Here is a 12,767-nt window from a genome sequence, read left to right as displayed (position 1 = left end):
CAACCAGCCTGCTCTGCGACCTGGGACAAGTCAGGCCACCTCTTTGGGCCTCTGTTTCCTTTTCTGTAACATAAGAGGTTGGATAGTAGAGATGAGTGGCGAGGAGTCTGGAGGGCATAGGGAAGATTCTACTGCAGGCCTGTCGTTGGGAGGTAGAAAGGACACACTAGGCAAACCTGCTTTGGGGCCATGTACCCAAGGTGGGTGCTCCACTGTTGGTGCCTGGATTATCTGCTCGGTACTGGAAATGAGGTGAATCATCCTGCTCAGACATGGCAGAGCACCCAGGCATCAGAGGTGCACTGGAGGCACAGAGATGGTGTCTGGGCAGGGAAGTCCTGGGTATTCAGGGTGGGACTAGAGGGTGCTCCATGCAGGTGGGGGCCATCTGGGCACATGGACGGTATTTTAATCTGGGCCTCTGGGAAATCTTGGGTTGAACTCCAGTTGTTGGGCCTTTTCCTTTGTAATTTCTCCATCTAATAGACCATCGACTTTCTGAATGACAACATTCGAAGAGGAATCGTGAACTATTATGATGATCTGGACTTCAAAAACATCATGGACTTTGTTCAGAAGAAGGTGAGCCGGGTGGTCTGGGCGAGAGATGTGCCTACTGTGCCATTTGTCCACCCCTCCCCAACATCTTAGGGCCTTGCTCAAGAGGATGAGGGTGAGAGTCACGGACTTATCCATTCCCAAGCAGGTGAGAGGCAGGGTGGGCTGTGGATGACCTGCCAAGGATGGGGAAGCTTGGGGCCCAGCCTTCCCAACCAGACCTCTTCCCACATGCCTGGGCCCAGAATGTCCTTGCCTGTGTGTCCCTCACCAGTACATGGACCCTGCCCCTCAAAAAAAAAAAACCAAAAAAACACAAGGTCAGGTATAGCTAAAGTCTACCTTGCAGGGTCCCGTGTGCCCCTAGTCACTGGTCAGATATTCTTCTTCCTTGTGGTGGGAATGATGTCCAAGCTACTCAGTTAAATGTTCCTTCTGCCCAGTCCCTTCAGTGATGGGGTTCACTCCCTGACAAGTCTAGGACAACCCCCGTGGGCTGAGAGCGCTTCCTTAATTCCATTTCTCCTTGCAATGGGTCAGAACAAGCCTTACCCATTTACCTCCATGATGCTTCTTTGAATGTGATGATTATCATTTCTGACACTGTCCCTCATCCCCTACGTCCACCCAAATCTGTTTCAGAGCCAGCCACTGCCCTTGGTGGCTTCTACACAACAATGCCATTTAGGAACCTCAGGTTTCCTCCAGCATCAGGGGAAACTAGTAGTCCTTTCCACTGAGTGTCGACTGCTTGACTTAACTAAGAAGAGCTTCAAGCCATGCCAGCGTGTGATGAGAACCCCACAAGCGCCAGCTGCAGCACTAATCATGGTCGTGTTCTCCTGGATGAGGACCAGTAGAGTGTGAGGGCTGTGGGCCCTCTCAGTCTTGGCAGTGCTTCCAGGACAGTGCTGGGGGCTTCAGCCCCCCGGTCCTCAGTCTGGCCCTCAGTGGGGCCAACATCTCACCACTCCTAGGGCCATGCACAGTGGCCACTCCCTTGGCTTAAGCCTTCGCTGTGGTCACAACAGGTGCAGCCTCTGGTAGGTCCTTTTCTGCCAAGGATGTGTCTGCCAGACTGCTGAGTCTGCTTTGGGTGGAGCAAGATGTTTTCATTGGAACCAGCCTTCATCTGACTTGGCAATTTCATCTCTCGTGGGTGGGATAGAGGGTGACTCTTGCTCATTGGGCACCTGCTTGGTGCCAGGCCCTGTACCGAGTGCTTCATGCACAGCCTCTCTTTGTAATCCTCGGCTCAGATGCATAAAGCTGGTCTCACTCTTCCTGCTTTACAGATGAGGATCTGAGGCCCCGAGAGGCTGTTCAGTTTCCTGAAGTCACACAGCTAAGAGTAGTGGTGTGAGGATTTGAACTCCAGTCTGATTGCGAAGCAAATGCCCTTTGCACTGCACCACAGGGAGGCACATCCAGGTCCTGAAATCTGATAGCCTAAGAGGCAGGGGTGCAGGGGGGGGGCTGTGGAAGGGGTTTCAACTAGGACCTCCAACAATCTCACTCCACTGATTAAACACTCCATGACTCCCCATCCCTCATAATACGCCCCCAGCTCCCTGCTTATTCTGGCTGACAAGGCTTTGCGTAGTTCGGCCTGTGCCCCCTCTCAACCTCATGCCCTCCACTCTCGCTCATTGTGGACACACTGACCTCTGCCTGCTTCTGAAATACCACCAACTCATGTCTGCTTGTGGCTTTTTTCTGTTGTTTATGTTTAGATTAAATACCATCTCCTCAGAGGGACTTCCTGCACTTCCAAGCTAAGGCTGCCCCTCCCCACTGCTTCCTCCTGTTTTCCTGTGTCCCTGGTACATGACTCTGCCTCACTGGCCTTTTCCTGTAGTGGTTATGTCCTGTCTCTGTCCACTAGAACGTGTCCCAATGGGCAGGCAGTGCTGCTTCTGCTCACTCTTAGCGCCAGAGCCAGCACTGCAGTAGAGCAACTGCTTCCCTGGGCCTGCATGAGTGCTGGTATGGGGGGGGGTGGGGAACAGGGAGGGTCTAAGCTAAGGAGCCTTTGTTAAGGCAAGCCAGGCAGAGCTGGGGTGAGTGGGGAGGTCAGTATGGTATGGGGGCCACGGGGTTGTGGGGGTGTCCATAGACTCCGAGTCTCTGGGATCTTAAGGCCAACTTCTCAGTTCTGAAACATGCACTGGGGACTCGACGATGGTGTCCAGTTGTCAAGAAAGGACTTGCAGTGTATGGTCACCATCCCCAAACCCCAGCAGAGGGCTTGGCCTCTGCAGTGTGGGGGTACTCGCAGCCTGCTGGCAGCCCTGCTGCTCTTGGAGAGCGCCGACCTGACCTGACGGGTATTCCCTGCGGCTCCCCCTGCCAGGGTGACCCACATAATAAATCCATCGTGTCTGGCAGGGCCCCTTCCTGCCACCTGCCTGCAGCCTCCCAGTCAGCCGGCTCCCTTCCTTACTTGCTTCCTCTCTCAGTTTAAGTGCTGTGGCGGGGAGGACTACCGAGATTGGAACAAAAACCAGTATCACGACTGCAGCGCCCCCGGACCCCTGGCCTGCGGGGTGCCCTATACTTGCTGCTTCAAAAACACGGTACGCCCACTGCTTCTGGGACTGGGAATATGCTGGCTAAGCACCTCACCTGTTTCTGGCTGGGAGGGGGTGGTGTGCACTTGCTGTGTGTTTGGGGTGGGCAGGCAGTCGGTGACAGTCCTTGCTAAGGCTTCCTGAGCCTCAAGGGCTACAAGAAGGGGGACAACTGGGGTCGGGCTGGGGTGGGAGACCTTGTCTTTACTAGGAGTGCAACTTAACCTCTATTGTACACTTCCTACATGCAGGCCTAGTCTAGGCTCTTAAGATGAAAGTCTAGCCTTTCATCAACCTTGCAAGGTCAGTATTATTATTTTACCGCTGTCCAGATGAGGACATCTAGGTACCGAAAGGTTAGGGACCTTGTTCACAGTGGAGAGAGCTGGGTGAATGCAGGCATCGTGCTGGCTCTGTGCTCTAGACTACAAGCCAGGCAAGGAGCTGGAGGGGGGTCCGGGCCAGGGCCCTTAGAAGGGGCGGCCAGCCCTGCAGCATTAGCTGAAGACTGAGAGCCGGGCCCACACTTTGGGCATCTCTGGGGGATTTGGGGCTTGAGGTCCTGGTGATCGTGAGGAACAGGGCTCTTGGAAGCGGAGGGCCTGGTGACCTCAATGCCAGTCTCCACCTATCCCCAGCAGGATAGAGCTGGCTGTCACTTCCCTGGCCACTGGAAGGCTGTGCTGTGCAGTCACGCTGACGGATGAGAGCCCTCCTCAGTCCTCTGTGTTTAGCTAATGTGTCCAGAAACTGCCTGGATTCTGAGTTGGAATGAGGCAGAAAGCTTTGCAATTACTCATGCCGTGACAGTCATGGAAAATTTCCTTCTGCCTTCTCCACCACCCTGTGCCCGTTGCTGGGTTCTGTAATTCAACAGCTGCTGTGGCGGTAGAGGCCTTACCCATGCATCAGGGAGCTAGTGCCCAGGGCACAAGCCCTAAAAAAGGCTCGTGGACCAGGAGGAGAGGCTTGTTCAGAAGCTTTAGCTGCCGTTTTAGGGTAGCTCTGCAGGCAATGGGGAGGGGCACTGAGTTTTCAGAGAGGCCAGTGGGGGAATGGTCCTGAACTTTGTGGCCCATAGCAGTGACACCCAAAGTCCAAATTGAGACCTGGATGTCCAACGTGAATTCACTCACTCACTCACTCACTCACTCACTCACTCACTCACTCTCTCACTCACTCACTCACTCACTCTCTCACTCACTCACTCACTCACTCTCTCAACATGTATTGAGACCCTACTATGTGCCAGGTGCAGTTATAAGGTCTGGGGGTATATAACAAACACACAGAGAACTCTGCCTGCACAGAGCTGATTTTCTAGTGGGGAAAGCAGAACAAAATAAATAACTAAAAAAATAGTACCTTAGAAGGGGAGAAATGCTAAGGAGAACAGTAAGGCAGAAACATGGAAGATCGCAATTTTAGATACTGAGAATGTGGGTTCTGAGTAAAAGTCTGAAGGAAACAGGGAGTCTCCCGAGTGTGTGTGTGTGGGGGGGGCATTCCTAGCAGAGGGCAGCAAGTGTCAGGGCTCTGAGGTGGGAACTGATCTCGGACAATTGTGTTTGGAAAATGGCAGAGAGACTGGTGTGACTGGAGCAGAGGGAGCAGGTGGGGAGGGGAAGGAGGTAGTAGCAGATGAAGTCAGGTGCCCGGAAGCCACTGCCAGGACTTTTATGTCCTGAGGGATGGGGATTCATGACAGGACTTCAGGGGCTCTGTGGCCCATCTTACTCGGGCTTTACCAGGATTGCCGTGCCTGCTGCAGGGCATAGGTAGACACGGAGAGGCCCAGCTGCAGCGGCCCAGGTGGCTTCAGTCCAGGCCAGGCTGTCTGGGAGGCTTAGCAGGAGGTGCTGTGGGGGCTGACACCTGTGAAGGAGGTGACAGAAGCAGGGGTGGGGAGAGGGGAAAGTAGAGTGGCAGCACTTGGAGGCCTTAGCTAAATCTGCAGGGGTGATCTGGGTGGTCCCAGTTGTCTCATACTAGGGTAAGAGGGCCGGGCCTTCATCCCCCACACTGACTGGGGGATTGCATGAGTGCAGTGTTCTCCTCAGGAAGGGACTTGCTGGCCCTGTTCAGAAGAAATGGATCAGTTGGGGTTACTAGAGAAACAGAATCAGTAGGGGTATGTGTGTGTGTGTGTGTGTGTGTGTGTGTGTGTGTGTGTGTGTGTGTGTGTATCTGAATCAGAGAGAGAGAGAGAGAGAAGAGATTTACTGTAAGGAACTGGCTCTTGTTATGGAGGCAGGCAAATTCCAAGATCTGCAGGACAAGTCAGGGAGCTGGAGACCCAGAAGAACCAATGATTTTCTTCCAGTCCGAGTCTGAAGGCCTGGAAACCAGAGAGCTGATGTAGTTCTTGTCCAAAGACCTACAGGGCTGACACCCAGGAAGAATCAACATTTCAATTTGTGTCTGAAGGCAGTCAGACAGGAAAAGCTCTCTCTTACTTCGGGAAGAGACATCTGTTCTCTTCTATTCAGGCCTTCCACTGATTGGATAAGGCCCATATAGGGAGAACATCTGCTTTATTCAGATTGGGATGTATTTATATATTTTTTTCATACAAATGGGTTCTCCCTGGGCCTCCACATTTGGATGATTTTCACTAAATGTGAAAGGTGCTTCCTTCCTTGGTAGATGGCTCCATTTGCATACAAATGTATTTTACACTATTTTATTCAACAAAGAAGGGAGATACATAGAATACATAGAATAAAAAATGAAAATTTAAAAAAATCAGGACTATGGAAAATACAGTCAAAAATAGTAGATCTATGTCTACTACTGATACATAGGCCCAAAGAGTCTATGAAATCACTGGAAATGAGTTGCATATTGGGAGCTTAGAGCTTCCTGGCAGACAAAGGAAAAAGGGAAATATGGTCTGTTGCACTATTACTGTTCAACAGAAGAAAACATACCAGTTCAGAGAAGAGTAACTGCCCCTCACCCCCACCTCTAGCTCTCAGCTTTACAAGAAATTTCTTTACTAGACTTCCTATAAGAGGATTTGGGTGGGATATGTCCCTCCCCTGTGTAAGGGAGAATTCTACCTGATTGTCTTGGGGCTTGACCTGAAACATTAGGTCTTTCTGGGTCTCAAGCCTACTTGTCTTAGGACACGATTTACACCATCAACAGTGGAGCTTCACTTTGGCTTGTAAAATTTGCTTATACTGAGTGGTGCTCTGAGATTGTTGGTGTAGACGGCTTCTGCATGGCCTCAGACTGCTGTGCCTGGTAAACTCCTGTGTCCAATTTTTATTGATACCCACCATCATTGTTGACTACCCTATGGGGGCCTGTCTTTGAAAACCTCTGTCCCCCTTCCCATTAGACCTCTGATAACCTAGTTCATCAGTCCTGTGCCAGCATGAGAGCAAACACATGTGGGTAAAGTGTATGAGCTTTACTGTGTCCCTGTTTTGGCTGCCTGGAGTCCTTTTTCTGACTTCTTGTCTTGTGGCGTGTGCTATATGGAAGAGGCGACTGCACAGCTGAGCCCATTGTAGACTATTGGTTCTGTGGTCAAACCAGGCAAGTTTTACCTTTGGAAAGACCATGGAGGCATCTCATCTCCACCACTTTAGGGAGGGGCTTCCCTGGCAGGGGAAGCCAGTACCGGGGCCTAGAGAGTATTCTGGGCCCCAGGTGTGAGGGAGGCCTCTGCCATAGACATGACTGTTTCCCGAGAGCAGGGGCAATGGTTCTGCCTCCAGGGCTAGAACCACAGTGAAAAGGAAAGTCACTTGTTACCTTCTACCATATAGCTTACAATGTTAATTTCTATCTCCTTTCCTAGAATATAAGTCCCATGAAGGCAAGGTCTTTATTTTGTTCTTCTAGATTTCAAACACTTACAACAGTAATTGGCACATAATAGGTGTTCAGTTAATTTTTGTTTGGTGAATGACTACATGAACAAACAACCAAAGCACTCGTTCCTATCATGCTCTCTGCCCCTGTTCCCAGGCAGTCCCTCTCCTGGGTCCTGTTTGGGCCTCGAGGGCCCTCAAAAGCCAAGTAGGGCGCTGGGTTGCGAAGCTGCCCGCAGCCTCTACAGCGCTGGTTCCATCCCCAGCCACCAGGTGAGGGTCCCACATGGCGTGCAGACCTCCCCTGCCGCTACTGCTGCTCCCCTCAGCAGTGTGCTTTGGTCCTTCTGCCTGTTCTGCTCCCTGCTCTGGCTCTGTTGAATCCTCTCACCCTCCCGCACTTCTGACTACACCCAGTGCTTCTATAAATAAATAAATAAATAAATCTTTTTAAAAATTAAAAAAATAATAATAATAAAAATAAAAGCCAATTAATGTAAGTGGGTGGTGGGTGTTGCTCAGTTTCAGGATAGTCTAGACTGAGGGAGGTTATTTTTCCAACACACCACGTCTTGACATTTAGACTGCTCTCGATGACATCTGAGGTCCAAACCACTCTTGTGGGAGGAGTGTAGACACCCTTCCTCGCCTTTCCAGAGGCTGGGAGTGTTAGGAATGCAGTTAGCATTCCTACCAATCCTGAGGACCTGACCCCAGGATAAGCATTTCACACACATATCTCACTTTATGTTCAAAACAATCCATGAAGTGGGGTCACTGATCACGTGGTTTTATAGAAGAGACTAGGCAAACTACTCATTACTCACTCAACAAATATTCATTGAATGCTTCCTGGTGCTGGCCCACAACAGCATACCTAAGGTTGGTCACAGAGCTCAGGACCAGGTAACATGATGCCACCGGCCTCTCTGCTCTTCTGAATCACTACTGCCAGAGGAGGGGTGGGAGCAGGTGTTTCCTTCCCCTTATAGAAGGAGACCACAGGGATGGGGGGCAGAGGGTGATGGAAGTACCTCTGCCAGGCAGAGACAGGCCTGCTCGGGAGGGGTCTGATGGGGCCTAGGGCTTTCCTTGCACCTAGTCAGCCACTACAAGTTCCTGAGAGCAACACTTCCCAGGAAAGAACTTGGGGCGGGGGGGCAATTCTACTCATGGGTGGTGGTCTGCAGGGACAGGGCAGTACGGTCAGAGGCCTGGTCTTGTCCTCAGCTAAACCACAACTGGCCATGTTCCTGGCTATTGTCTGTGGTTTCCTTTACAAGAGCACCAAAGCTGAACCTCTGGGGCAGCTACTTTTCTCTGGGTCCCAAGGTTCCTGCAGGTAGAGGGGTGGGGCTCCCTCCCGCATGCTGGGGAAGTGGCCTTCCACCTTTCTCTCTGGGCATTTCTAGCAAGGAGGAGGTTAAGGTTCAGATAAGTCAGACTGCCTGAGTGGAAATGTCCTTCACCAATACTAGACAGTGCAGGCAGAGCCCTGTGCCTCAGTTCACTCATCCCTAAAATGGGGAGAAGAGTGTCTTCTACAATAAGTACCTGGTAAATGTCAGCTAATGTACATTTCTGTTTCAGACAGAAGTCGTCAACACCATGTGTGGTTATAGAACTATCGACAAGGAGGTAATGTCTTTGAAATCTCTCTTCTCTGCAAAGATTGCTTTTCCTATTCTGCCCCCAGGATGATTAGAGGGCTTCCTGGGGTCAGGCTCCTGACTGCTGGGATTTCCCAACATTCATGGCAGTGAATAAGAGCCAGGGACTACTGGGGTTTTCCACCCCAATGCAGGCACAGATGAGCTCAGGGGGCCAGAGATCTGCCCAGGCTGGGAGAGACCACCTGCCAGGGTTTGCTGAGCAGACACTGTGCGCTTGTCTTGTGAGGTCACCATGCCCTTGCTGGTGTCCCCTTGCATCAGTGTTCCCAGCCATGCTCAGCAACAGCCTGCCTCTGCCCGTGGAGTGTCCTCAGCCTGCCTCTGGTTTGCTTCCTGCCTCTGGTTTGCAATGACCCTGGACCAGGAAAGAAGCTGGGGTCGTTCTGAGAAGGGAGCTAAAATGACTTGAGATGCTTCTGGGGAGTGGTTCAAAGTGAGGTCCCTGGACCAGCAGCACCCCAGGTCCCTGACCTCGAAACTTGTCAGAAATGCACATTCCTGGAGTGGGGCCTGAGCAGTGATTCTGACACATTTAAGTTGAGAGGCGCAGACACGACCCAATGGCCAGTTTTTATAACAAACATTTGGTGAGCCCTGAAATTCACCGCAATGCAGCTTGCTTACACACCTCATTTCAAAACAAGTAACATAATGATCTAGTGGAGACAAAAGGGGAAGTAAAATGAAACGGCGTATCTCCACATGCTGTATTTCAATGTGCGAATGGTCGGATGCTGATGCCCAATAGCAGGGGGCACAGTGAAACAGGCAGTGTTGGCATGAATTGGGCAGCACTTACCTGGCCTGGGATGTTGTGCTGGGAACCTGTGTACCAGGGACATCCTTTTCCCACTGACACATTTTTTGAAAATGATGAGCAATTTTTAATAAATTCAAACCAAGTATAATCTTTTCTTAATTTGCATAGGAGTATTTTTGCAAAATTCGGTGTACATTAAAACCACACAGAAAATACTGTGGTTTTTATATGTCTCTGGAGCGAGGCTTTTGCCTTACAAATTAATGTACAAGCTTTCACCCACATGAAGGCCTGGGGGACATCTGAGAGGTAGGCAGGCCATTGTGGGGTAGGACTGCCCTGAGTGCCACAGGCCCCCAGCCGTAATACTTGTGACACCCAGAAGTGGCTCTGTTGTGTCCCCGGTGCTCTCCAGGAAACAGCACTGCCCACCAAGATGCAGTGATCTAGAGCCCAGTGGTCTAGAACCTGACATTGCATGTGAGAGGCTGAGGCCCAGCGCTGCCGAGAGGCCTGCCTGGCAGAGCTGGGCTGGACTCGGCAGGCTGGGGCCTCAGCACAGCTCCTCCCTGTACAGCGCCTCAGCGTGCATGACATCATTTACGTGCGGGGCTGCACCAATGCTGTGCTCATCTGGTTCATGGACAACTACACCATCATGGCGGGCCTCCTGCTGGGCATCCTGCTCCCCCAGGTGGGCACCTCACCCAGGGAGGGAACTGGAGGTGGGGTGGTAGGCAGGCCTTGGGTTCAGATAGGGTGGCTGGGAGATCTCAGAAGTACAGGGAAGGTACAAAGGGGCAGAGTGAAGGAGGCTCTTGTACCAGTGAGCTGGGCTCACCCATGGAGGGCTGGAAGAAGAAGCCAGCAGCAATAGCATGGCTTAAGCAGAAAGCTCTTCCAAGTGGTATATAGGTGCTGCCCCCTCCAAATTCTCTGATGTAGGTTACCATTGTCACTCCCACTTTACAGAAGAGGAAATTGAGGCTCAGCAAGCTCAGGTGGCTTGCCCAAGATTTCCCAGGTAGTGAGTGACATAGCTGGGGTGGAGATGGAAGCAAAAAATGGAGGGGCCTCTGCTGATGTGGCACAGAGCGAGTTTCTGGGCTGTCCTGGGTTGGGGGTGGGGGGTAAGTGTGGATAGAAGAGGGCCAGACTGGGGCTGCTTGGATAGCAGGGATTGCCCAGATCCCCAACAGACTCTCACCTGTCCTTCTCCTCAGTTCCTCGGGGTGCTGCTGACGTTACTGTACATCACCCGGGTGGAGGACATCATCAATGAGTACTCTGCCACCGATGGGTTACTGAGTTCCAGTGACAAGCCCAGTGTGGAGGCGGCAGGCACAGGATGCTGTATGTGCTACCCCACTTAGGGCCCCCGCCTGGGGAAGCGGCTCCAGCAGGCTATGTCAGCCAACCCTGCCCAGGCCACACCGTGGGGCCTGGACAGGGCTGTGGCCCATTGTCCCACACTTGGTCCTGACCAAAACCCAGGCTGGGTTTAGCATAGTGTCTGCTCAGGGGCCCCATAGCCTTGCCTCTCAGAGGGGTGGAGCCTACGACCCTCCCCAGCTCCAGGATTCTGGCCCACCATGAGCACCGCTGGGCGTGGGGAACAGGGAGGCCCTGCTGTGGGCCTGGGCCGCTGCAAGTCAGGGGCTCAGTGCTCAGCTCAGGGCCCATTTCATTTCTGGTAGTGCCTTGGCCTATAGCGGCTAAATCCCTGGAGGGCAGTTTTGTAGTGATTTGTGAGCGGGGAAAGACTACAGCATACGTGCCCCACAGTGATGGAAGGGTGGGGTGCAGCCCCTGGACCCCCATTCTCTCAGCCATGCTTCAGAGGCCCAACTGAGAGTCTCAGGTGCCTTGAACTTCCCAAGGGCTACTGCTTTGCAGACCCTATTTTTCAATGTGACTTTTATAACATTAATTTTGTGTACAGTTAACAGGATTAGTCAACACTAATTAGTTAACACTAATTAGTTAACACTAATTTTGTGTAATAAAAGTTGGGTGTTTCCTCATGACACTATTCTTGCCCCTCCAAGTCAGTTTATTAATCAAACATTAAAGATGTGATTTTTTTTTTTTTTTTTTTGTCTTCTGTTTGGCTTTTGGGATGGGGAGGGGATGAGGAAGCCCTCACTTGGGCTAAGAAACTCCTTCTTGGTGCAAGGATTGAAGGAGGATACCCTCGGGCCAAGATTTGGCACAGTTGGGGACACTGAGGCCTGAGAGGATTAGCAGCCCGCCGGCTGTGTACTCCTGGTTTAGAAAGGCCTCTCCCACTCTGGTGGTGTTGCTACTTAAGGAAATGATTTCCCAGCGGCGCTTGTGGGCTGGGCTTGGGGCCTCCTGTGCCTGCTCGTCCTGCTCAGAATTCACATGGGAAACCTCAGGAGAACAGGCAGAGATAGCACCATTTATTTTACAAACTGAGAAACTGAGGCCAAGCCAGCTATGGCATGAGGCATCTTCTCCAGGAAGTCAGGCAGATGGAAACTAGGAAAATCAAGGGGTCCAGGAAGGAGCAGTGCCCACAAATTGCCTGAGGCTTTAGAGCCTGAGTGACTCTTTAACAGCAAGGACCTTGTACCCAAGGCCTGGGAGTCCCAGAACAGTCGATGCTCAATGCAAAACTTGGTGCCGATCACCCTCTGCTGGAGATGACAGGATTTGCATGGATTTTCTGTAAGGTTCTTAGCAGATAGAGCAATAGCAATAAATTAGCAAGTGCTCTAAACATGAACTCAACATAGTATGTTAAGGGAATTTCCATAAGACCCAGAAGTTGAGTGGTTGGATGTTTGGTCTGCCAGAGTTGCTTGCCGTGGGGCAGGAAGGGGCTGGAGAAGGGTCTTCAGAGGGATAGAAAGGGCAACAAGAGCAAAATCATCAGTGGGCATCCATTAGGAACATGCCTAAACATAGGTTTTAACTCCTTTAATCCTCACAGCTGTGTGGTAAGTACTTTTTTTTTTTTGACGGAGAAACTGATGCACAGAGTGATTAAATAACTTGCCCAAGGTACATAGTAAGTGATAAAGCCTCACGTGGACACATGGAACTTGGGGTGCAAAGCTGGTGCGGCTCTCCCCATGGATGGTCATGGAACCACCTTGGGCAGCATGATGCAGAGGCACCATGTCTGGTGGGTTGGGGCGGGGGAGGGGGGTGACTGCTGGGTTTCCTTACCCAAAGTCTCAAAGTCTCATTACTCTGGAACCCGGAAACCTGGTTACCTTCCCCTCCCCTCTTTCCACCACCACTCACAGAACTCTCTCCCTCACACTGCTGCTCACATGGAGCCAGGCTCGTGGCTGGCACTCAACAGGGGCAGGGGTTTAGTGGATAATCAACTGTGCTTTTCCTTCTGAACCTC

The 12,767-nt window shown here is 51.6% G+C and overlaps 1 protein-coding gene across 3 annotated transcripts in view; it reads left to right on the top strand.

Annotated features, from left to right (window-relative positions):
- Window positions 1-12,544, top strand: part of TSPAN15 (tetraspanin 15) — a 46,927-nt gene extending 34,383 nt beyond the window's left edge. The window contains exons 2-6 of one of the 3 annotated variants that reach the window (XM_037497848.2): window positions 487-582; window positions 3,018-3,134; window positions 8,543-8,590; window positions 9,963-10,079; window positions 10,609-12,544. In XM_037497848.2, the coding sequence (XP_037353745.1) occupies window positions 487-582; window positions 3,018-3,134; window positions 8,543-8,590; window positions 9,963-10,079; window positions 10,609-10,758 (528 nt within the window). In that variant the 3' untranslated portion in view covers window positions 10,759-12,544. The remainder of the gene's footprint in view (window positions 1-486; window positions 583-3,017; window positions 3,135-8,542; window positions 8,591-9,962; window positions 10,080-10,608) is intronic. The other 2 variants (XM_037497846.2, XM_037497847.2) reach the window with 2 other exon arrangements.
- The last annotated feature ends 223 nt before the right edge of the window (window positions 12,545-12,767 follow it).

This window comes from Talpa occidentalis, unplaced genomic scaffold (assembly GCF_014898055.3).
Source record: "Talpa occidentalis isolate TD23 unplaced genomic scaffold, MPIMG_talOcc4v2.1 talOcc4.8, whole genome shotgun sequence".
In the NCBI taxonomy this organism is placed as follows: Eukaryota; Metazoa; Chordata; class Mammalia; order Eulipotyphla; family Talpidae; genus Talpa; species Talpa occidentalis.
Note: the sequence above shows the minus strand (reverse complement) of the source record. Positions and strands in the feature narration are given on the sequence as shown.